At 39.3% G+C, this 26,904-nt stretch overlaps 1 protein-coding gene across 1 annotated transcript in view; it reads left to right on the plus strand.

Annotated features, from left to right (window-relative positions):
- The window catches only part of CLVS1 (clavesin 1), a 231,255-nt gene extending 204,461 nt beyond the window's left edge, over positions 1 to 26,794 (plus strand). The window contains exons 4-6 of the mRNA XM_069100013.1: positions 1,311 to 1,421; positions 6,536 to 6,771; positions 26,302 to 26,794. Of these exons, the coding sequence (XP_068956114.1) occupies positions 1,311 to 1,421; positions 6,536 to 6,771; positions 26,302 to 26,389 (435 nt within the window). The 3' untranslated portion in view covers positions 26,390 to 26,794. The remainder of the gene's footprint in view (positions 1 to 1,310; positions 1,422 to 6,535; positions 6,772 to 26,301) is intronic.
- The last annotated feature ends 110 nt before the right edge of the window (positions 26,795 to 26,904 follow it).

Consider the following 26,904-nt stretch of genomic DNA (forward strand, 5'->3'; position numbering starts at 1 on the left):
ACTTCAGGCTATTGAGGTTAATAAGTAGTACAGTATTCTTTGGATTGAATTTATATTTCCCTTGGAGAAATCAAGGTCCCCTCACGCCCTGCCCTGTACTCAGTGGAAGCCTCTCTAGGCATCCCCAAGTTCCTCTTCTTCCAAAGTTGGAAAAAGCTCCTTCCTAGTACTGGGCTTGGGGTTCTCTTAGGAGGGTTTCTGGTCTGGGCCTAGATAGTTCCCCTCTTTTGTGAGTCTCATCAATACAGAAAGGAACCAGTATCATTTTCTTTCCCTTTGAAAGATTTTATAGACAAACTCGATCTGAAAGCACTTTTTATGATGTTCTCATCACTCTTCATTTACTGCATACCATTCTATGTTGGAAAGGCAACATGGCAGGGTGGACAGGTAGCCACCCCCCAAACCAGGAAGATCTGGGCTCAAGAACACCTTCTTTCATATATAGGTTTTGTGACCTTGATGAAATCACTCCAAGTTGTAAAGAGGATGGGACATGCATTGACAGAGTTTCCTCACCCAGGCATTCTCGACACCAGCGAAATCACAAAGGATTTTCCTCTCCCTATCTATGCAGGAGAGCAAGTTTTGAAACCTACATTCTCAATCAATTAACCCTGGTCAGTAGTGTTCCAGGGCCCAATTTTTACCTAAATTCATGAACCTCTGTGCTCCAAATAAAAAAAAAAATCTACCACCAGTGACTGTATTTGGTCATTTCCATTGTGCCCTCTCTCTGAGTACCCATGAGCATTTTCCATTCTTTTCCTCGCTCCTTACTCCTGAGTTCATTGACCCAGAAAGTTCAGCTACTGTTATGATAATGTGAGTTGGCTCTGTGTTGAAGGAGGTAGGGGTGAAGAGAGAAATCATATGTCAAGTGTGTGTGGGAACCAAAACCTTGATTGGCCAGACAAAGAGAGAGGAATTAGAATTCAGGTTCTCCCCCGACCCCCAGGCTCTGACCCCACCCCCTCACCCCCTCACCCTGAATAAAGACGCCACAGTGCAGAGTAAGAAATAGCCACTGCTATAGACCCATGGAAGGCAGTCCACCCACCTACTGATTGTCTTTTTAAAACTCCCAACACCAAAAGGCTGACATGAGAAGAGCTGGAGTTGATGGGGAAAAGTGGGCAGGAGACCTTAACAGCAAGGGAATAAGTGTGTGTTTTCCTCCTCTCACATTCATTAGCGAGTGCCTCAGTCATGGATAAGAAACAGTCTTGTTCTCTGGACCATAGTCCTGCTGTCTCCCTGCCAACCCTGGTGTGCTTGTTAATTGGTCTCCATTTCTTTCTTCACTACAGGACAGTTTTCCTGCTCGCTTTGGAGGAGTCCATTTTGTCAATCAGCCCTGGTACATTCATGCCCTGTACACACTAATCAAACCATTCCTCAAAGACAAGACAAGGAAAAGGGTAATTAAAGAAAGATTCCGATGTGTATATGTCTTTAGATATATGTCTTCATAGAAGCAGGAAACTTGGAGCTATTTCTGCCCTGTCTTTTCTTTGCTATGTTCTCTCCAGCCCTGTTTTTTTTTTTTTTTATCTCTGTGTGATGGGTATTTTGTGTAGCCACTGAGTGTTAGAGCCTCAGCTGGAGTTTGCAAATGGCCTGGATTTAATCAATAATTCAGCAGAGCTGGGTTGTTTTCAGAGCCCCAGATGCAAAGTGGGGAAATGTTGAGGGCCTGTGCAGAACAGATGTTTATTTTCCTGTAAAGGCTTGTGTGAGAAAGCTATGGGGCCAAACAGCTTCCTAATTATGGATTATTTTAAGAGTCCCAGTTTTGTCCTGCAAATTTGCTATCACCCCAAGAAACATTTACAAGTTGGTTCCCTCCTTTGCTCTTAGTTCCTATTCCTCCCAGCAGACATTTCAACTTCAGTATACTATTTATATACAAGTTCTACGGGAGGAAAAGTTAATTACTTATTTTTTGTCCCAGAGTTATGATTTCAGTGGTGGGAACTTCTGATGTGGAAACTTCCTCCAGAGGATGCAGATGTGAATGGACTGACTCATCTGTAACTTCTAGTCTTAGAGAGTCGTTGGGGCCCTAAGAGATCAAGTAGATCACCCAGGATCACACAACTAGTATTTGTCAGAGGCAGGATTTGAACCCAGGTCCTCTTGATTCCAAGGACAGACCTCTGGCAATCAACAAGCATCTATTAAGGTCCTATTATGTGTCATGCACTGTGTAAGGCCCTGAGATATGAGACATAAAATGAAGCATTCCCCACCATCGATACAAAATGACATAGTCCCCACCATCAATGAGCTTACATTTTAAAGGGGAAGACAGCTTGTATACAAATAGGTAGTATATACATACAGAATAGAGGGAATACATTTTGGAAGAAGGGACAAGCAGCTGAGGGAACAAAGAAAGATTTCCTTCAGAAGGTTGCATTTGAGCTGAATCTTGAAGAAAATCAAGGCTTCAACAAGGTAGAGGAGAGGAAGGTGAGCATGTTGGACATGAGGGTTAGCTCAGTGCAAATGCATGGAGATGAGAAACAGAGCTTTATATCCCAAAGGAGTTTAGAGTAGATCCTGGGGGTAATAGGGAGCCACAGAGTTTGTAGGGGATGACATAGTCAGACTTAGGCTTTCAGAAAGTCTCTTTGGTAGTTATATAAAGGTTAGATTATGTAGAAGATGGGCTAGAATAGGGACAGATGAAGTCAAGAAATTAATTATAAGGGTATTGCAAAAATCCAGATGACAGATCATGAGGGCCCGAAGAAGGAAGGTGGCTTTATCAGTAGAGAGACAGGAATTATTTGAGACATATCATAGACAATGAAATTGGGTAACAATGAGGAGCTGAAGCTGACTTTAAGGGTGTGAACCCAGATAACTGAGAACCTGGTGGTACCCTCAAAAGTAATAGGAAAGTTTGAAATAAGAGTGGATTTAGAGGTAAGATAATAATAATAAAAATGAACATTTATATGGGGTTATATATATGGCCAGGGATTATGCTAAGCACTTTACCATTATTATCTCATTTGAAATTATTATGTATTATTATTATATTATTATGGATTATGATCCTCACAAGAACTCTGCAAGGAAGATATTATTATTCCCATTTTACAGATGAGGAAACTGAGGCAAATAGAGGTAAAGTGTCTTGCCTGGGTTCTTACAACTAGTAAACGTCTGAGGCTGGATTTGAATTTAGTTCTTCCTGATTCTAGGCCTGGTATTCTGTCTACTGAACCACCTAGCCATTTCTGTTCTGGACATGTTGAATTTGAGACAGCTGTGGGGCATCCAGTTTGAAATGACCAGAGGGCAGCTGCTAATGCAAGGCTGGAGAGGAGGGAAAAAGACAAGGGCAGATCTGGGAAGCATCATGATAGAGATAATAACAGAACTGACTGTGGGTGTTGAAATCACCAAATGATCCTGTAGGGTAGGCATCATTATTATCCCCATTTTACGGATGAGGAAACTAAAGTTGAGAGAGGTTAAATCACTTACTTGGTCTCATATGACCAAGTAGCTGTTTGAGGCAGGATTTGAACCAAGGTCTTCCTGTCTAGCATCACCCAGCAGAAAATCCAAATCAGCATTTCAAAGGTTGCAGGAAGGTCAATGGAAAGGTCACTGGAGACGTGGAAAAGAGAAGTTTCAGTTGAATGAAGATGTTGGAAGACATATTGGAGAGGGTCTTGAAGGGAGTGAGAGGAGAGAAAATGGAGGTGATGAGTATAGATGACTCCTAGATATAGTGTGCATGTGTGTATACACATCTGCACATGTAAATGCTTACACATACACACACATACATCTCATGTGCATCATATCTGTTAATGTACATTTATAATATCAGAAGAAAAGCACCAGACGTGAGGGCAACCAGTAAAGGTCTCTTACAAAAGTAGGACTTTGAGGCTTGAAGGGAGCCAGGGAAGCCAGGAGGCAGAGGGGAGGTATATCATGCATATTTGGGTAGTAGGAGGTAAAGAGGCGAGGAAGAATTTTTGTTAGTATATGGCTTGTGATGTGAGTAGGCCTAAATTTTTCCCCCATACCTAGATAGCCTCCTAATTTTAAACTACAAATCCATGTGGATTATTTATGCCGTGGACTATCTACCAAGATTTTAAATCTCTGCTTCCACCTTCAACCAGCTCTAACAATATCAGTCAATGTGTTCTCAGGAAAAAACAAATTAATTTTAGTTTTAGTCCCAAAAGATAATTAGAAAATAAATAGCCTGATTTTTAAAAAAAAAAAAGGAATTACCAAACAAAATATTTGAATTAATTGTGCAATTATTGATAGAATACCTACTGCATGCCAAGTGCCATGCCAGACTTCCATGAAAGCAGGATAAGACAAGATGTCTGCCTTCAAGAGGATTATAGTTTCAACAGAAGACAGTTCAGTTGTTTTTCAGTTGTGCCAACTTTTGTGTCCCCATTTGAGGTTTTCTTTGCAAAGATACTGGAGTGGTTTGCCATTTCCTTCTCCAGCTCATGTTTTAGATGAGGAAACAGAGACAAACAGGGTTAAGTGACTGGCCCAGGGTCACACAGATAGTAAGTATCTGAGGCTAGATTTGAACCCAGGAAGATGAATCTTCTTGATTTCAGCCCTGGCACTCTATCCGCTATACCATCTAGCTGCCCAGCAGACACAGGGCATACAAATGGAATATAATGAAAGATTGAATATAATGAATAGCTAAATTTTGTGGTATAGACTCTAAGTGCTATTAGAGTTCAGAGAAAAGACATTGTGTAAATGAAAGAAAACTGTTAAAGGAGGAACACAAATCTGTGCTCTGTCACTATCGGGCCAGCCTCACACAAAATGGTTAAACCTCTTTAGGTTTCTGTTTCTCCATTGATAAATGAGAGGATTGGACAAAATTATCTGAAGGACCCCTTAGAGTTCTAAATCCATGATCCTATGATCTTGGTGGCATACAGTGAGTAACAAAGCCCCCAGTCAGTCAATAAACATTTATTAAGCCCCTGCTATGTCCCAGGGACGGTGCTAATTGTTGGGAATATAAGGAAAGGCAAAAACCAGTCCCTGCTCTCAGGGAGTTCACAGTCTAATGGGGAAGACAATATGCAAGCAGCTATGTTCAAACAAGATATATACAGGATAAATTGGAAATAATTAACAGAGGGAAGGCATTAGAATCCAGAGGTATTGGAAAAAGGCTTCCTGTAGCTAGTACTTGAAAGAAGCTAGGAGACAGAGAAGGGAGGGTAATCCAGGAATGGGGGACAACCAGTGAAAAAAATCAGAGTAGCAAGATGGAGGTAGGTCTTGTAGGAAGGATAGGAATAAGTTAATTAGGTATAGAGAAGAGGAACAGAAGGAGGGGGGCATTGCCATTGTGGGAGAGCACAAAGGAAAGCTGCAGAGACGATCTATTTAGTCTGTTGGTCTAAATGGTTTCTCTATTATCACTGTTCTCCCACTGATTCAGATAATCGGCAATTGATCATACCTCTAAAACTGGTTCAAATCCAATAATCCCAGATGTCATTTTTAGGACTACCCTATTCCCTTTCTTAAGCAACAAATACATTTTTAAAAAAATTCTGAAACACAAATAAGAACACTTTTTTCTTCAAACATAATTACATAAGCCATGTATCTAAATGTCATTCCCAAACTACATCCTGGAAGGCAGCTATGTTGGTGGAATGAACAGGAGTCAACTTCTGTTCCCATGGATGATTGATTATACAAACTAAAAGTGTTTCACCTGGAAAAGAGTACTCAGGAGAGACTTGAGAGGTGTGTTCAAGTGCCTGAAGGGCTATCATATAGAAGGAGGATTATATTTGGTCTTCTTGGTCCCAAAAGGAAGAACTAAGAGCTCTGGGTAATACTGATAGAGAAGCCTATTTTGGCTTTGATGTAAGGAATTTGTGGACACCATCCTAATACCTAATGCTACCCCAGAGTAAAATGGGTTGTGTAAGGAAGAAGTGGGTTTTCCTCTCACGGGTCATCAAAACAAAATCTGGATAATTACTTGGAGGAGGGGTTCTTGTTCAGAGAATAAGCAGCCTCTCAGCTCCCTTGTAATCATGAGAGTGTTTTGTGCATCATATGGGTGATACTCTATCCTGCATCACCTGCCTTTCCATGGACTGTCCTCTGTTCTTGGAATGTTTTTTCTTCTCACCTCTACTTCTTGGAATCCATGAGTTTCCTTGATGAGTTGATTTAACCTCCCCTTCTGCAGGACATTTTTTCCTACTCCCTGACCCCCACCTCCCCTCCATTCAGTTTATAATCTCTTACCTGACATTGATTTTGCTTTGCATTGTTGTCCCTATTAAATGTAATCTACCTAAAAGTAGGCTTTTTTTGTCTTTGTATTCTTATGTTTAACATGGTGTCTAGCACAAAGATGTTTTCCCCCTCAAGCAAACTTGATTTTATTTCTGAAATTCATTGTAGACTCTTCATACATACATGTTGATTGTTTTTCAGTTATGTGTTTCAGGGTTTTTTTCTATTGTTATGTTTTTCCCTCCAGATCTTTCTCCATGGCAACAATTTGAACAGCCTTCACCAACTAATACACCCTGAGTTCCTGCCCTCTGAATTTGGAGGCACCCTCCCTCCCTATGACATGGGAACTTGGGCTCGGACATTACTCGGTCCTGACTACAGTGATGAGAATGACTATACTCACACTTCCTATAATGCAATGCATGTGAAACACACATCCTCCAACCTAGAGAGAGAGTGCTCACCCAAGCCGATGAAAAGGTGAGAAATGCTTATCAGTGGTTTTTAGAAAGTGGGCATTGTGATCTGGTCCTACTGTGGAGTAAGTCATTAATGACCGGGATGTGAATAGAACGGGAATAAAATCTAATGATAATAACAGATAATTTTGCTAGAGGGGAAAGCAAAGGGCCCTTTATTCACAAGAGTGATTATTGCCTTTGTATGACATCAGCTAAGGAGCAAGATCTCAGCAGCAGCTTAATTACTTCCCTGATTACTAGAGAGCGTTTCAATGCACAAACAAGATGAAATTTGTCAGGCCTCTGAGATAGACTGAGTGGAAAAACAGCCCACCAGGAAGCTAGTCCCTATTGTTGCTTGGAATACTGTTCACTGGTGGTTTGAGTTTTCCTGGTGATAGCCAAGGTGATCTAGGTTGGCTCAGTTGCCCAGAAGGTCTTTTTCTACTGTTCCTGGAATAGACCTATAAAGAGAATCACTCTAGAGGTTGACAGCTGACTGTCATCTCAAAGAAAAGTTTCAGTCACAAAAGCTATAAATTGAGTTGTGTGGTAGTACTGATTTCAGAATGAAAACCCACCTTATCTGTGCTTTGTGCTGACCAGTTGCATGATTATATTCCCTCCTAATATATATTCTTTTGGAGGGAAATTGGGGTTAAGTGACTTGCCCAAGTTCACACAGCTAGTTTTTGTGCTAAGTGGCTGAGGCTGGACTTGAACTCAGGTCCTCCTGACTTCAGAGCCAGTGCTCTATTCACTGCACCACCTTGCTCTCTCCAAAGCCCATTATGTGTGAGCATATCCACTTCTTCAAAATGACAGTCACCTCCTAAAGGGCATATGGTGTCTTATACATCTTTATAGCCCCCCATGGCATTATTCAGTGTGCTATGTGCACAGTGGGGTGCAGTGGATAGAGCACCAGGCTTGGAGTGAGGAAGATCTGAGTTCAAATCTGGCCTCAGAACTAGCTATATGACCCTGGGCAAGTCACTTAACCCTGTTTGCCTAAGATTCTATATTGGTAAAATGGGGGCACACTGGAGAAGGAAAAGACAAATCATTCCAGTCTTGGGGGTCAAGTAGAGTCAGACATGGTTGAACTTGTGCACAGTAGATGTTCAATAGTTATCCATAGGCTACTGGCATGTCTGAATCTGGAAGGAGAAAAGAGTAGACTTACTATTCCCCAAGGATCAGTTATGGCCCCCTTCATTCTTCTTTTCACTCTATGAATAGAAGTCATGGAAAAGTAGATTAAGGACTGATAAAAGAAAAAACAACTTCCTAGCAATGACAACTACTCAAAAGTAGGATTGGCCACCTTCATAAGTATGGTTTCCTTCAATGGAAGTCTTTGGACAGGAGCTGAATGACCACTGGTTGAAGATGTTATAACAGAGGCCTCAAACATACTGTTTTCTCTTTTTTCCTCATGATTTTCCCCTTGTGTTCTTATTCTTTTTTCACGACATGACTAATGTGAATATATGATTAATATGATTCTACATGTAGAGCCTCTATCAGAGGGCTGGCTGTCTTGGGAAGGAGGGAAGAAAGGGAGAGGGAGGGAGAAGAAAAATTTGGAACTTATAAAAGAGAATGTTGAAAACTATCTTTACATGTAGTTAGAAAAATAAAATACTATTAATTGAGAACAAAAGAAGAGAATTTCAAAATTTAAAAAAACCCAGGGACTTCAAGTGTAGCTTTAACTAGATAGCATTGAAGATATCCTTAGACTCAGATTTTCTGGTTCCTTGATTGTCGTGGCAATCTAGATGGCTTCTGCGGCCATTCTGTGGGGATGATTCCCATTTGGTCATCACTAGGCACAACTTTTCTCCCAAGTTCCAGACTCCTTTTTTAACTGCCTAATCAATTCAAATTCAGTATGTCCCAAACTGAATGCATTAAGTTATTCTACCCAAGCAGCCCCTTCTCCTTGCTTCCCAATTTCTATTCATGAGACACTCATTCTCCCAGTCATCCAAAAATGGAAACCTCTTCTTGCTTCTCCTTTTCCCTCCCCCAACCTCACCATCCAGTTAGCAAGTGACTTCAATCCTGACTATACTGTCTTTCACATGTGAGTTCTCCATCCTATATATATTAAATGTTTATTATGTGGGGTGGTTACGTGGTACAGTGAATAGAGCACCGGCCCTGGAGTCAGGAGGACCTGAATTCAAATCCGGTCTCAGACACTTAACACAAAACTAGCTGTGGGACCTTGGGCAAGTCACTTGACTCCAATTGCTCTACCTTCCCCCCTCCAAAAAGCAAAAAAAGTTAAATGTCTGTTATGTGCCAGACACTGTGCTCAGTGCTGGGCATACAATAAGAAAGGTAAAAGACAGTCTAATGGTGCTCACAGTCTAATGCGGAGAGAACATGAAAACAACTACGTAGATGTTTTTGTCTTAGAAATAAGACATATGCATGTGTGTGTGAGTGTTTGTGTGTGTGTATAAAGTAAGATAAACAATAGAGGGAAAGTTTTGAAGATAAGATTTTGTCTTGGATTTGAAAGAAGGCAAGGCAGTCAGGAGAAGGCAGATAGGTAGTGCAGCAAATAGAGCACTGGGTACTTTCTGAGTTTAAATCTGGTCTGAGACACTTACTAGCTGTGTGCCTGGACAAGTCACTTAACTCTATTTGTCTAAGTTCCTCATTTGTAAAATAAGCTGGAGAAGGAAATGGCAAACCACTCTAGTATCTTTGCCAAGAAAACCCCAAAATGGAGTCACAAAGAGTCAGACATAACTTAAATGACCCAACAACAACAAAAAAGGAAGTCAAGAAGCAGAGATGAGGAAGGATAGTAGTTCATACATAGAGAACAACCAGTGAAAATGCCAAAAGTTGGGTGATAGAATGTCTTGTTCCAGGAACAGCAAAGAAGCCAGTGTCACTGGATGTCTGAGTAGAATGAATAGGGGGTGTAAGGTGTGAGAAGTCTAGAAAGGTAGGAGGACCAAATTGTGAAGGGCTTTGAATGCCAAGCAAAGAATTTTGTATTTGATCCTGGAGATGATAGGGGGTCATTGGAATTTATTGAATAGGAGGGTGACAGGGTCAGATCTGTACTTAAGGAAGATTAATGTGACATCTGAGAACAAGAGAGAGTGGAGTGGGGGGAAATTTGTGCCAGTCATCCAAAGCAGCAACCTATTGCCATAGTGAATGTGTGAGGTGATGGGAACTGCACCAGATAATTAATTCAGTTTTGGACATTTTGAGTTTTAGCAAATACTTAATTGCCTCTTATGTATCAGATCCTGCAGATACTAAGACAAAAACAAAATTATCTATGTTGTAAAGAAGCTTCTATTGCATTGGGATAACAGATATACGGATTAAATGCAAAGTAATTTTAGGAGTGTAAGATGGGTACAAGCAATTGTGGGGATTGGGCTTCTTATAGGAAGTGGCATTTTAACTGAAACTTGAAAAAATAGCCTTTGAAAACTCCCCCTATCCTTAAAACCCCTTCCTGGGTCCTGGCAGCTCTGACTTTTAGCTGGGTCACATATCACATTAGTCATTTGGTACCAATTGCTGGTTTCTCAGCTAGAAGCAGCTGGGTGGCAAAGACAGAATTGGGTCAGGAAGGTCTGAGTTCACATTCCACCACAGATACTAGCTGTGTGACCCTGGGCAAGTCACTTAACCTCCATTTGCCTAAGATCCCACATCTTTAAAGTGGGGATAATAACAGCTGCCTCCTAGGGCTGTTGTGAGGATCAAGCTAGATAATATGCACATAGTAGGCATATCGTAAAATCTTCTCTCTCCTGGGCTTTGTCAAGTACAACATTATGGACCTTGTATCATAGGTTAACCCTTATAATGCTGGAAACATTTGCTCAGATCTGCTTTATATTTTGGACAGGTTTATGTAGCCATTTGGAGCTTATTGTAGTACTTGGTGTGAGGTATTGATCTAAACACAATTTCTCCTAATCTGTTTTCAAGCTTCCCCATCAGTTTTTATCTAATAAGGAATCTTTCCCCCAGTGGTTAGAATTTTTTGATGTATCATTGTGTTATTACATGCTCCTGAGTCAATCAGTCAATAAACATTTATTAAAGTGCCGCTTTCTGCCCAGGACTGGATGGGCTTTGATTGCTTCTGGGTGTTCACTATGCCACATGATGTCCTAACTTTGACTGCATTCTCATATTTTATTGCATAAAACTGTACGGCAGAATAGTTCTGAGACTTGTGCCTGATAGTCATGATTTTCAATCTAACCAATCGCTGTGTGTTTCTGGGTCACTCCCGATTATGTCATAAACTTGACTGTGGAGCTAGACTAAGAGAAAGAGTTAGAAAAATCCATGTCATATTTTCAGATTTAAATAATAATTTAACCTCAACCTAGGTCTCTACCACACATAGGTGTCCTTTACCCACCCCTAAGAGATCCTAAGTGGCAGACGTGAGCCAGCTGCCTGAGAGGAATGACTTCACACTATCTCTGTTCCAGAGAGATATTCAGGTTTCTGAGCAAGTAATTACTTGCCCTTGCAGATCAAGAGGAAATAGCAAGCTATCTTGGTTCCCCCACCCCAAGTAGGGGGTGGCATATGTCAGTTATTTGACTCTTTTAAGCTACTAATAGGCTTGGCCCCTTTTTTAGTACGTTTTTCTCTTTTTATGGTCTGCATTTTATGCAATTTTAGGATAACAACCTATTTCCGGCAGAAGTCATACATCATCATAAAATAAAATCCATATGAAAATGTGGGAGATGGTGGTTATCCAGGAACAGGGGAGACCTTGTCTCCCAAGCTGCTCGAGCGAGTGGCCCATTTGACTATGCAAGTGGGAAACAGATGCTCTTTATTAATGTTAAATTCAATAAAAATCTTTTAATGCCCCTCTTCATAAATACCCCATATCACAAAGAACTCAAGAGTCTTTCCTGTACGCTAAACTCTTTGGTTTCTGGGTCCCAGTTTGAAAAGGGTCGAAGTTCTCAACTTCTCTGTCACCCTCACTCAGTCTGCTTGTTCTAGAAACACATTAAGATACCTGGAAACAAGGTCCTATGGGAATAGCTGTAAATGCAGAGTATTTTATGTTGATTATTAGACTGAAGTCTTTTGTGGCTGCTGCCTGGGGCTTGCTCATGTATGATAGGTCCACTCTTAGCTGAACAACGGCTGATGTGGCCTCATAATCATTAGTGTATCAGACATGGATCTATTTCCTACTACTGGATAGCTTTCTTTTCTGTGACAGGAATGAGGAGGCTGACCTCTTTCAAGACACAGTCTAAGGAGCTATGCAGAGAGAGAAAGAAAATCTATACTGTTTATTTTATCAATAAGAAAATGAATGAGGGCAAGTTGGAAATAAAAGGGGATAGAGAGCTGGTTCTCTCACTTTTCTAAAAATAGAAATATATATTATAATAATATATAATATACAATAATATATGCATAATATGTAACATACAATAATATGTATTACATAATATACAACAATATAATAAGTATATATGTAATAGAATATAATTAGAAGATGAATAGCCTTGAACTGTTAGAAAAAATAGGACCCACAAGAATAGATGGGGGGTTGGGAGGTGGACTATAACTGAGTCTAGTTTCACAAGCAAATAGATTGATTAACCACACTGAATTCTTCTGTAAAGCTTGATGCCTTTCTCTTCTGAAAGGACCATCAAGACTTTTGTTTGCTGACCTGAACTCTAAAGTTCCAGTATAGCCCAATGAAATTATATAATGTAGAAAGAGGTTTATTACAAAGAAAAGATTTCTCTTGAGAAATACATTTACATGTATATGTAACTTCGATATGGGCGAAGGGAATAAGCAATTATATAAAATGCCTACTATGTGGCAGGATCTGTATTAAGCATTTTTAAATAAATATTATCTCATTTGATCCCCTCAAGAACCCTATGAAGAAGTTGCTGTTATTATCCTTTCCATTTTACAGTTAAGGAAACTGAGGCAGGCAGAGGTAAAGTGACTTGCCCAAGGGTCACACAGCTAACAATTGTTTGCCATGGGATTTGAACTCAAGTCTACTTGACTCCAGACTCAACTAAGCCACCTGTCTGTCTTATCACCTCATAGGGAACTATACTGGGAGGAGTAATCTATCCTTTTCCTGGCAGTATGAACCAAGTCACATGGACTGTGTAGGTTCCTAGGGAAGATGGGATCTTCCACAGAGGAAGATAAATTCTTTCCTGCAAGGAAAGACCTCAGTCCCAAGGTAACACTGTAAGTCTATAGGATGATATCTGCCCCTGGAGAAAATATAAGCCCTCCAAAGAAAGACAGTGAGGTGCCTAGACAGTTTATGGTTTCAGGTATGAACCTGTGTTTTCTGTATAGTTAAATAAAACCTATACTATATTTGATGCTTTGTTAGCCTAGATGCTTGTGTGGGAACTATGTTATATGCTCTCCAAGACATCTTAGAGGGCATATAACATATCCTTGTGATCCTAGGGGAATTCTGGGGTGAAGGAAAATGAACCAAATTCTGATGTTCCCAAGGGAAGGACTGGCTGGAAGTATAAGCCAAAGATGTCTTAAAGAGATTGAACCTGGTCCCTGATAAACCTATAAGAATACAAATTATATCTTTCCTTCCATCCATAATCAGGTGTTTGAGAAACTTGACTTAAAATATATATATATATATATTATGTTCATCTAATTCCAGCATGCAGTATTTTTTTTCTAAAGAAAATAAAATTACATTTCCATGACTGTAGTCAGGAAAAGATTAGATATGTTGCAGCTCTAAGAGAGGTTGGATGACTTTCAGTTTTGCTTTGTTTTCTCCTGCTGTTTCTCAACCAAGACAATGGGAAAAGAAGAGGGAAGAGAGGTCAATTTGTCTTTCCTTTCCTCCTTTCCATTTGGCTACCAATAGTGTATTAAAAAAAACCAACACTTTGTTTCTGGCTTAATAATAGCAGAACCATTTTTCCTCTAATTATGGGATCTGTGGAACAACAGAGCAATGGGGATGGGGGGGGGGGCGGGGTGGAGCGATGGCCGTGAGAATGCTCACAGTGGAAGCAGAAAGATAGGAATAAATGATATGGGGATTTTTAAATGGATTGTCAGTCATTAAAAGAAATAATGTAAAGAGAATGAGAATGTTCATTGGAGAGCTAAAAAACTAAATAAATCGTGGAGAATAAACTTATGAATAAAGGTGAAAAGAACCAAGATTGTGCACTGTGGTATAGAGAAAAATCAGGGAGGACAGGTTTAATGCACACACACATATATGTGTATGTATATATATATATATATATATATATATATATATAAATATAGGAAAGGCTCTCCTACAATGTCTTCATAATTTCCCTATAAGAGCTGTTGAATTGAATTGAACATAGATTATAGGCACTCTGCAAATGAGATATAATAATAATAAATAACAGCTTATGTGTCTATAGACCCCAGGCAAGTCACTCAATCTCTATCTACCTCACTTTCTTTATATATCAAATAATAAAACCTACCTCCCAGAGTTGTCATAAGGATAAAATGAGATATTTGTATAGTACTTGCAAGCATTTAGGTGCTATATACATGCTAGCTATTATGCCTGGTAAGTTCACATGTACTTTTTCATCTCTAAAATTTTGTGTGTGTGTGTGTGTGTGTGTTCTTTAATAGGGCATGCTTTCAAAGATCATTTTTATAGCAAACCACATCTTTGAATAAAAACTGGCAGAAAGATGAGATGAGAAGATACCACTATGTTGATTTTGAAGAGATAGAGGTATAAATAGTTTGCTGAATATTGGTCACAGTATCAGTCAGGGAATAACGGGCCTTTGATTTGACAGAGCAAACTTAAGTGTTATTGGTTCTTTTCCAAGAAATGTTCTGCTCATATATCATGATAATATAAGATTCTATGACAAATGTAACCATGGGTAAAATTTTGGCCAACAAAAATTCATTGTCATGCTTATGCTTACTTAATATCAATAACCATAGGGTTATCAAAGAAAGTAACCTTTATTTTTGTCTTCCAAAGAATATGATAGGTTTTGACATTGCAGGAGAGATGTCCTGTTGAAGGAGAGCCTCTATTAAATCAAATACTTTTTTAATAGTTAAGAAACAGTAAATCCAGTGGGATATTATATTCCCTGCACCTGACAATTGTATGGCTGTAAAAAATATGGTCTGGTGATCAATATTGCTTGTAAAAATCCCCATTCTGTCTCCAACTTCAGTGAATATGCCCTTTATGCTTGTGCAAATTCTTTTCCTAAAGATTTTGTAGAAATGGGAAAGTGGATAAATGAGTCAATAGTTATTGATATTTTCTTACATGTCTTTTTTGATTATAATAAAGTCCAATAATTTTTTCTCCCAAACATTTATTTTCTTCTTTCTGATATCTTGATAGTAGAACCCTCAATTTCTGCAAAGTTTTGTTGTCTTCTGTATAGACCACTTCCATATCTGTGTATAGTTTGACTATTCATTCTATCTAACAATTGATTTAACAATTGATCTAGGCATATATATATATTTTTTTCTTTCTCTTTAATGCCTTTCTATTTCTTCATGAAATGCCTTGATGTTATACTGTTTGAGTCCAAATGCGGTGGCTCCACTGTCATTGATGGAGAAAAATATTTTGTGATATACACCTTTGTACTTATTTTGTTGTCATGATTTTTAACTTTTTCTTCCAAATTCATGCTTTAATGACCTTAGGATGATTTGGCTTAGTTGAATCTCTCGCCATTCTTTCTGTAAACTTGGGTTTCCTTTTGCTGCTCCTTATGGATTAATAAGGCAATATTTCTCATAACTTTTCACCATCCTGAATAAAATATTTTTATACAAGTTTCTATTCCAAACTAGTATCACTCCTGAATGCTGTGTCTTTCCACTTGGTAAAGAATCACAGATTTTTATTTATTACAAAATCTCAGAATTTCAGAGTAGGAAAGGACCTTAGTGGCCCCCTAATCTGACCTATCCTAGAAAAAGGATTTCAACTACAACATACCTGACTGGTGGACATCTATCTTTGGTTAGATATTATTTGGGAAGTTTTATCACCTCCCAGGGGAGACCAGTCTGCTTTTGTATAGCTCTAATAGTTGGGAAGTTTTTCCTGCCATGAAACCTAACTTTACCTACTTGTAATTTCCCCCATTATACCTTGTTCTGCTCTCTAGAGACAAGTCGAATACATGTAATTCCTTCTTCCATGATATCTTTTCAAGCATTTGAAGACATGAATTCATTATTATGAGCTATCTATCTCTTCTTAGTTAGAAAATTCTAAATTTATTAAATGTCTCCCCAGCTCTCTGTACTTCCCAACACAAATAGTGATAGACCATTATTTTGGAAACCAGAGCGTTTTTTCCATGAATGCTACTTTAATATCACTCATTTCTCCATTAGAATATTGTATTATACTGAAATCTACAGAACATAGCAACCATTTGGCTTTTTGGATTAATGGTGATTGAAAACGGGGCACCAGGGTCATGTAATCATGAGGACTATAAAGTTAAATGCAAGTGGTAACACAATCATCCCTAAAGGAAAGGGCAGTCTGTGTTTGCTTCTCATCAATTCCCTTTCATTTTATTTCCCTTTCATTCAATTCAACAAGCAGTTATTAAGTACTTGCTATGTGAAGGGCACTCTGCAAGGTACTGGGAAGACAAAAGAGAAAAATTAATTAAGATCCTCCCCTTAAAGAGCAGGAAGAGATGAAATGTACCCAAAAGGTTCAATATCAGTTAGACTATGACAAATGCATAGGAAAGACAGGAGAGAAGAGAGGGGAGCTTCCTAGAGAGTGGAAGAGGGATGGATTAATGGACAAGGTAGTATTTGAGATGGACCTTAAAAGAAGAGAAGGATTTTTATCAGTAGAGATATAAAGTCCATTTTAGTCATAAAGGACTAGAGTAGAATGCCTAGAAATAGCAGAAGACTGGATGGGGTCATGGAATGGCTAGTAGACCATTTTGGTTGAACACAAAGGATATTAAAGGAATGCCAGGATAAAGAGTCTGTATTTTATCCTATACACAGTGTTCTAACAGATGCAATAAATATAATGGGTGACATCATTTCTCTTGAAGATATTGCAAAAGTTCTAAATGTTAAATTATGTAAAATCTTAAATCTATTAGAAGAATATAAGCTCTTTGAGCACTGGGACTTTGTTATTTCACCCTCCTTCTTCTCCATCCCTATAGTCTCTACCACACAACACAGTGCTTTGAGTATAGTATTCTCTCATTTAAAGTTTGCTGGATTTTTAATAGTTCCTATGTATATAGTACTTTAAAGTTTCTCACTGCTCACCTCACAGTCTACTATCAATTAATCAGTCAACAAATAAATATTAAGGGAATGGAGGTAATAGGGATATAAATACAAAAAATAAACAATCCCTTCAAAAAGCTATATTCTATCATGATTAGTAGTGCAAATATTAGCACCATTTGATGGATGAGGAAACTGAGGATAAGAGAAGTTAAGTGACTTGCCCGGTAGTGTCAGAGCTAGGCCTCAAAATTATGATTTCTAGCAGTTAGTAAACATTTAGAAAGCATCGACTATAATGTACCAAGCCCGGTGCTTGCTGGTGAGAGAAAGAAAGACAAAACACAGTCCCTGCTTTCAAGGAGCTTGCGATCTACCAGTATTTTTTCTATTAATGAATTAATTAGAATGATGCTACAGAAAAAGAAGAGGCCTAGTGAGGCGAACGCCTGGGTCCTTTCTCAGAGGGTTTTTGTTGTTGTTTATAAAATGGCAAACTATTTCCTTTTCAATGCCTAGTCACTGGGACGGTTTCTTTCTATACTCTATTCAAAACATCATCATCTAATTTTTTCATTAACATAGAGAAAGATGGTTTTTAATTTATTCATTTTGATGTGAAAAACCTTGCTAGCTTATTAAAGTAGATAAATGCCTTCATTAATCATTTCTATGAGTTTGGTTATTCGTTATTGTCCCCAGTTGTGTAACATGAGCAATGTAGTGGCAATGAATGCTAAGATGGTCCTGAATAGGACTTGATATAATGAAAAATTTCCTAAAAATTAGAGCTGTCCCCAAATGGAACGAGCTGCTTCTGAAAGAAAGTGAGTTCCCCACTCTAGGAGTTGTTAAGCAGGGGTTGAATGACCACTTGTGGATTTTATAGAAGAGATTCATGATTTGAATGAGGCTTGGGGAAGAGGACCCTGATCTTCCTTCCTTCCTTGCAGTTCTAGGATTCTTTGACATGCAGTGGATGGGGCACTGGATTTTACATGCATAAGACCTGGGTTCAAATCCTGTTTTGGGCACTTCATAACTGTATGATCCTGCACAAATCATTTAATTTGCCTACACTTGATCTCTAAAATGAAGTGGGGGACTTGGTGGCCACTGAGGTCCCATCTAAGTAGAAATCTATGATCCTATGATTCCTTTGAGGCAGGTTAACAAGTAACACAAAGATGAACATTAACGAGAAGTTAAATAACCGAAGAACTTGAAAACAGAATGAAAATTGTACTGCCCCTCTCTCGCCTTCCCCAGTCACTTGTGCAGGTTAGAGAAGAGATCACTGGCATCCATGTATAGAGAGTACAAGCTTGTTAAAATAAAGGATAGCTCTTTATTTCTCCCACTGAATTTTAATTTCAGTCAGTGGGTAAGAGCTTAAGTAAGATCAGCCCCTTAACACTAAATCAGAACAATGGCTGGGTCTTTGCAATCAAATCGTAGGCAGCCCCACCCAAGTCACTCCTTAGCTGTTTAGGTGGTTCAGATCTTATTCTACTTTTCATCAAAATCATAATAAGAGTATGCCAATGTTATATCTCTGCCATGTTGAGAAATAAAAAAAAGACACTTTTTTTTAAGAGTTCACCCAAAACCAAAAACAAGCAATCTTTGAGGCTAGGGTGAGCCTTGTTTTTGATTAGGGTTACCTAGCTCATTGAGACAGCTAAATGGTGTAGTGGGTAGAGTGAAGTCGAATTGAGTCAGGAAGACTCATCTTCCTGAGTTCAAATCTGGCCTTAGATACATACTAGATGTGTGACCTTGGGCAAGTCAGTTAACCCTGCTTGTCTCAATTTCCTCAATCTGTAAATTAACTGGAGAACAAAATGGTAAACCATTCCACTATTTTTGCCAAGAAAACCCCAAATGGGGTCATGAAGAGTCAGACAACACTGGAAAACCACTGAACAATGACAATCTGAAGTGAATTTTCTTGGTAGAGACAAAACTTGTGTCAGACTGGAGCTTTTTGTAAAAAGTGATAGTATATAGTAATGAGAAAAGACCGTATTAGAGACTGTTCTCCTGGCTCCCCCCATAAGGTGTATGCTAGGGAAGCCTTAGCTTGACTCTTTCTGAGCAGACTCTACTTAGCAGAGACTATGCCTATATTACATGAAGGCTACAGCCCTCCTATAACAACCTATAGGCAAAAAGGTAGAGAGATTTCTACCAATACATAAGATGAGCTTCTGGCTCTAACCCCTATGGAAGACAGCCCCAGGGAGTTATAATGCACAACTGAAGACAGATGGAAGCTTAAGATTACTGTCAGTGTAGGGGTTGCATCAACAGCCTAATTTGCTGAAGTATGACATATAGCAGGTTCAAATTGTCCTGATATCTACTAGCTGTATGACCATGGGTCAGGCACTCAATCTGTGTCCCAGGAGATTCTCTACAAGTATAAACATTACAGAGCAGTTGCTGGTGTGCATCAGTAAAGAGAATATCCATCCCAAGAGTTCCCAAGATCCAATGAAATCACAATTGGGGCCCAAAGAATTTCTGGGGGTTACATGATGGCTTCAGTTCCCCTTTATAAGTTAACAGCATCAGACCCTGCTCCTAATGAGAATTGTGGGGAGTGATTGAATACAGATGTTCTGATTTGTCACCTATAATATGAAAGGATTGGACTTGATTGGGGTTCATGAACTTTAAAAAAATATATATTTTGCCGTTTTAGGGTAACAATTTCCATGGGAATCTTAAACATTTATACATCATTCTGAGGAGGGATTCATAGACTTCACCAGATTGTCAAGGAGGTCTAAGAATCCGGAAAGATCAAGAACTTCTGGGCATTCTGTCTCTGTTCCTATAGGAGACATATTGACCTTGCCACCAGTGCCTCGTAGCAGCAACCACACTGGCATACCTAGGATGGCTGCTAAAACAGGTTCTGAGATCTGCTTTACTAGGAAAACACTGATTAAGGGGTCAACAATCTTTTCAGATTATATTCATTAGTTCAGGAGAAAAGTCAGCACCCCTAACTTCAGAGAAAATACAAGCAGAGAAATAAAGACCAACAGACAAGGCTCTGACTGCCCAAATCAACTATACACTTTACATACATCCCTGGATTGAGAGAACCTCTACATCTGAGCAGTCAGGGAGCTCCGGACATATGGTCATTCAGAATTTCCACCAGGGAATCACAAGATACTTCTCATAAGCCAGCCCCCAAAGCAAAATACCGACTCGGAGTACATATACACTTCTCAGAGACAGAAGGCATCACAACCCCCCTGTCTCAGTGCCTAATTAGAAATTAGCAAATGGGGTGAAAGTCTTCCTACAAGCAAGCCTCCCCTAATGGGCTCCACTTGAGGCCTGTTAATGGATGGGGAAGATCTTATATCCCATTAACATTACATACCTAATACAAGAAACTTTTACCTGGAACTGGGCTATGTTAGATAAATGAATGAATGAATGAGGGAGTAAATGAAACAAACAATTATTTAGCACATGTGCCAAACAAAGCACTAAGAACACCAATAGAAAAGCAAGACAGTCTCTGCTCTCAGGGAATCACCATTCTAATGGGGGAAACAACACAGAAAGAAGGTTTATCTGCAGGTTAGATGGAAACTTGGTTAAGGATGCCTCGTGGTTAGGGTACATTGGCAAAATAGATGGTAATTCCTCTTTTTTAGGTTATCTCCACTGATAAAAACAAAAACAAAAAAAAAACCATAGCTGTTTCCATTCGACAAGGATGGTGGTTGTGTGAACTTTCTTTTCCAGATCTTTAGTAGCTAGAGCTACGAAAAGGCAAGAGCTGTAGCACCCAAAGAGGAAGTTTCCAGCTCATTCCTTCACAAGAATTGCTTCCCAGCATGGTGGCTGCTAGGGGTGGGCTGGAAGCTGAGAAGAATGGGAAGTCCAAGAGATGTAGTTTCTGGGATAATTAATAATCAATTTGTTAATTATTGCTAGCAAATAATAAATTGAGGTCAGTCTCATAACCAAAGGTCCCACCACTCCAGAATATCAAATGCTTTAAAAGCCTTTGGAAAGCAGATGTCCCTGAGGGTAGAAATCAACTCTGATTAGTTAATAATCAAGGGGGTGATCATATTTTGAGGAGGTGGGCTAAAAGTCTTCAGCTCCTCCTGCTGAGAACATGAAAGCATCATGAGGCTCAGCCACCTCCAGCAAACTTGATAATAGAGTACATCTCTACCCAAACCACTCTGGCTGGTTTTTGCCTTCATAAGCTGAGTCACCATAAAATCTAATGGAAAGGTCTGAGGACATAAGGCAAGAACTTGCCTAGACTGAATTCTGTTTGTAAGGTCTTCTAGATGAGATCCCACCCAAGATCCAGAATTATGCACCCAGAGGATTTAGGCAATCTCATCTGTCAGCAATGTCGTTCAGAAATTGCTATGGGGGGTCAGCCAAGTAGCACAGCAAGTAAGAGCACCAGCCCCAGTGTTGGGGTGACCTGGGATCGAATCTGGGCTCAGATACTTAGCACCATACCCAGAAATAACTGGCCATGTAACCTTGAGCAAGTTACTTAACCCCAATTGCTTTAAAAAAATAATAAATTGCTACAGGGGCTGGTTTCTGAATGAGGAAATAGGAAGGAAAAATCTTGATCCTAACTTAATAATTGGTTATTAATATAAGAAGAAAAATAAACATTTCTCTCAAAGCAGGGCTAATAATTTGGAGTGCTGCTATTGCAAGGGCTCTTGGGTTTATATAACCATCACTGTCAATGCAGTCCAATGAACAGAAGAAGGTGGGGTAATGCAGGAGGGCAAGAGGTTGTCCAACCACGGCTGAAGGGGCAGTCCACTTCTCAAAGAAGTTTATTTTCCTTGGCCCTGGAAGAGGTTTGCTGTGACAAGTTTCCTGGGGTTGGGCATAGGGGAGAGAAAGTAAAGTTGCAATGACTGAGTCACAGGAGTATCAATTTATTTGAGACATAAGGATGGTGCATCTGGACTGGAATGGGAGTGAGAGCATGCCCCTCAAGGTTGGGTCGGGGCAGCAGAGCCCCAGTGATTCAACTGTAGCTATGGCTCAACATGTTGTCCTACTTTAGGGGTGTTATAGTTTCCATTTTGCTCCATGGAGTGAAATGACTTCCTTTATTAGATTCATGACCCTGAAGCACCAGCTAGTAGGACCCTACAGGCCACTCCTTGCTTCGGTTTCCCTTTCTCTTTTGATTACAGAATGAATGTCATGGTTACATAGGCAGGAGAGGCTGTGCTGCCCATAATGGCTTATTGAAAAAGGTATAGCCAGGTAAAAATATTTAGATTCTTGTCCTCCATTCCTTCTAAGAGGAATCTCTCCTTTTCTTCGGAAAAACTAGGTAGCACAATGCAAGGAGCACTGTGTCTTGAGTCAGGAGTTCAAATCCTGCCTCAGACACTCCAGCTCTATAACCCTGGGCAAGTTTCTTATCCAATCTGCCGGTTTCTTTCACTACAAAATAGGGATAGAAAGAGCACCTATCTCCCAGGGTTGATGGGGATTAAATGAGAGAATATTTGTAGAGATTTTAGCACAGTGAATGGCACATAGCAAATGCTTTATATATCCTTATTTCCTCCTTTTCCATCCCCTTTGACCCAGACTTTTTTCCTCTATAGCCTGGATGAGTGCATAGACTCATTTCTTAATTTTTTTTTTATTTTGCTTTATTAACTTCTGATTTACATAATTAATTTCTGCCAGATTTTGAGTTACAAATTTCTCCCCGTTTTTCCCCTAAATAGCAGTCCCACAGGATATCCCCTCCTCCAATCTGCTCTCTCCCATATTTTCTCCCATACCCCTTTCGGCTTTTCCTGTAGGGCATGGGGGATCTCTATGCCGCAGTGCCTGTATATCTTATTTCCAAATTACATGTAAAATAGTATTAATAATAGTATATATATATATATTTATATATATTTGAATATTTGATTTCAAAACTTTCAATTCTAGATTCATTCCCTTCCTCCCTTGTCACCCACCCTTACTGGGAAGATAAGCAGTTCAGCATAGGTTGTACATGTGTGGCTAACTGCATAGACTCATTTTGTTAACTCTATCAACTTAGGATCACAGAACGATAAATGTGGAACTAGAAGGGACCTTGGGGGTTTTCTAATCCAGTTCTCTCATTTTGTCTGTGATTGATTGAATGACTGATGCTGATGTGCTTATCAGCTTTTCTCAAGTGTCTTGTGCCTCAGTAGAATATAAGGGACTCTCTTTTATTTTTGTTTTTATATCCTCAGTGCTTAGAAGTGAGAACTGTTAAAGACCTTGGCTTAAAAAGGCCAAGGTCTCCCACTGCATCCAGGGCCATCTCCAGTCATCCTGTTCTTTATGGACCCAGATGGCTCCAGAGGAGAAAGTGAGGCTGGTGACTTTGCACAGCCCTCCCTTACTTAAATCCCATTCACTTGCATGTCATGGTATCACCTCCCTGATGTCACAGTCCTCTTGGAGTACGAAGGACAAACGACAGCTGTGCACATAGTAGGCACTTAATAAAGATTAGTTGTCCTTCTGGGATGGCTCTTGTAAAGCCATTGTAGAGACATGCCATCTATTCATTGGTAGGATGCCTTGTACGTAATGCTAGGTTGTTTCAGGTTATTGCTTTGGAATCTTCCACTGTAAATCAATCTGGTCTGCCTGTTTTCTATTTGGACTTGCACCATCTGAGATCTCAGAGATTTCCTGCAGTGATGGCCAGATGTATAGCAGAGAAAGCTGTGGGAATAATGTAAGCATCTCTTCAGTGTTCCATCATTTGCCATGTCATGAACAAATGCAAATTCTCCATTAAACAGAGGAAATGCATTCTAATTGCTCTGGAAATATTGGGTAGTGGAATCTCTCTATTTTGGTGATTATTTATGTTGTAGAAACTAAGGGTGATGGTAAGTTAGCCTAGTTATGCAGGTTGTTCAAAAATCTCAAGGGAGGGGGCCTAGGTAAAGACTATTCATTTTTTTTTCACTTGAGAAAAGTTTGCCATGAAATGTCAACAAATGTTATTTGTTGGAAATAGTTTCCAATTTTTAATCTTTTTTATCTTACCAACTTCACCCCATGCCTCCCTTCTCCCTATACCAACTGGGAAAAAAATAAATATATGGTAGCAACTAATTTCAGAAGACCCCCCCCTGGATTTTAAGTTGAAGGACCTGAATTCAAATCCTGATTCTATCACTCTATAAACTTGGGAAAACTTTCTTAGGATCATAGGAACATAGTTATAAAACTGAAAGTGGCCTAAGTCATTTAATCTAACATTTCCATTTTGTAGATGAGGAAAGACAGACCCGTCACATTGAGAGAAGTGGCAAAGACTGATATGAACCCAGGTCATCTCTGGACCTCATGTTTTCCCCTTATCTATATGTAAAATGAGCTTGGATTGGATTGACTCCTCGGGCCTTAAATCTGAAGATACTAAATTTATGTGACCAAGAGAAAAAAAAAATACTTGGCACCCTCTGGTGGATAATACAGTGTGGTGGAGTCAGAAGTCTTATATTTTGGGTTCTGATGCTGCTATTCATTAGCCATACTTTGAGCAAGGCATTTTGTCTCTGTAAATCTTAGTTTCTTCACCTGTAAGATGGGAATAATGCTGGTACCAGGTATAATGTGTGTGCGCTGGGCAGAGGGTTGGGGAGTGTTTGAGAGGGGTTTGCTGTCAATACTTTGTAAACTTCAAAGGATTGTATGAAGATGGGCTATTATTACTGTATTTACTTCTAAGTCCACTTTATTTTTAAAACTTCCAGCAGCTCCATCTCAATTGGCATGTAGCTTGAGGGAATGTCCTCACTGACTCTCTGAAATAGATTGGGGTTTGCAGTATCTGCATCATTTCAGTGGCATCCAAGGCAGCTTTATGTGCATCATTTTAATTTGTGAATTTTGCCCACTTGAGTCATTCCTTGAAGACCTGAAGGAACTATTTTTAGTTGGTAAGCACTTATTCAGTGCTTAGGGTGGATGAGGTTTGGTATGTAGCATTTAAAGCTGAAAAATCATTTCAACTCAAATCTTTATTATGAACACTAGGGAGGAAATGAGCGTTACTCTAAGAGAGGATAAACCAGAAGTTAGAAATTATTATCTGGAGAATGAAATGGTCTGCCTAGCTCTTGAAATTTTTTTTATAATTTAAATGCTTAAATTTGTGCAACTCAAAATGCTGAGTTAATGAATTTTAGAAGCAGCTAAGTAGATAAAGCCCTGGACCTGGAATTTGGAACTCAGAATACTTATTAGCTGTATGATCTTGGTAAGTCACTTAACCTCTATTTGCATCTGTTTTCCCAACTGTAAAATGGGAATAAATAACACCTATCTCAAAGGGTTGTTGTGAAGATCAAATGAGCTCAGATTTGTAAAGCACTTAACACAGTGAGCAGTACATAGTAGGTGCCTAATAAATGCCAGTTATGGTGATGTCTAAGAAGGGCCCTAGGAACTGTCAAGTCCACCATTCCTTTTTCAAGTGAGGACAATGAGGGTCAGAGAGATTGAGTTCCCTGTCCAAACTAGACTAGCTTAGTCTAGCTTAGTGCCTAGACTCCATACCTGAAGCTGCCCAGTGCAGCGTTTTCTACTCTACTTCATTAGTTGTGATGTCAATTAAAAAATTCCTTGATGGCCAACCAGTGGGTGATTATCCTGTATGAATTAAGTTCCAGGCCTCATATCATCAAACCTACATGAAAATCTGAACAGTCTTAAGATAATCTTATTGCCATGCTAGATACTGAAATGACTCGTGTGTATTTGTATAGGCCATAGACTCTATGAGATAAAGCCTGCTTTGACAAATAGAGGGATGGCCCTGACATCCGGAAAACTTGTGTTCAGGTGCCTCTGACACCTAACTGTGTAACCATGGGCAAGTAAGTCACTTTCAGTACCCCAGGCAACTCTTACACACTATAAATTAGAGACAGTTGCTAATCAAGGGAGTTTCCACATCAGCAAATTCTCCAAACTGATGAAATCACAGGTTAAGACCAAAACATAAAAAAACATATGTAGAGTAAATGAGATATATGATATGATTGCCCAGAAAAGTTGCGTAATTGTTCCCACTTCTAAGTAGTAAGCAATTTTTTGTTAGTAAGCAATTACTAAGCAGTTTTTTTCCCCTTTTTTCTCCCCTCTTTCCCTCCAACCTCCCCTTAAACCTTTACAGGTCTCAGTCTGTCGTGGAAGCTGGGACACTGAAACATGAGGAAAAGGGAGAGAATGAGAACACCCAACCACTCCTGGCTCTGGACTGAATTCTAAGTCACCAAAATACATCTTACAAGCTTTCAGTGGCACCAGTCACCTATGAAGCACATGCTTAACTGATCCCCACAGGCACACATCTTGCTTGACAAAAGGTCCTCCACTTCTGTTGACAATAATGATCGTCACCAGCCATCTGTCTGAGCAGCCAAAGTTAAACAAAGGCCAGGGGGATTTCTTTTTCAGTGAAGGATACAAGGATGAAGCAAGACATCAATTTAAACCAAGAACAAATTTTTTTTTCAAATTTTTATTTTACATTTATGGGAGTAAAAGGATCAAAAACGGTTGGACTTATTAAATTCCTTGCTCACACATATATAAACTACATTGTGGACATTTTTCCTTACATATCATATTGGGAAAAAGTTAGTTTTTTTTTCCCAAACAACATACATCCAAATTAAACTGTAGATACAATTTTCAGATTCAGTATAGTGCAAAGCCATGAGACAATAGCATCTGCAATATTTTTCACTCTCATTGATTTTTTTTTAACCAAGCC

Source organism: Petaurus breviceps, unplaced genomic scaffold (genome assembly GCF_028583685.1).
Source record: "Petaurus breviceps papuanus isolate PSGF00001 unplaced genomic scaffold, PetGlider_PUasm1.0 38, whole genome shotgun sequence".
NCBI classification, from domain to species: domain Eukaryota; kingdom Metazoa; phylum Chordata; class Mammalia; order Diprotodontia; family Petauridae; genus Petaurus; species Petaurus breviceps.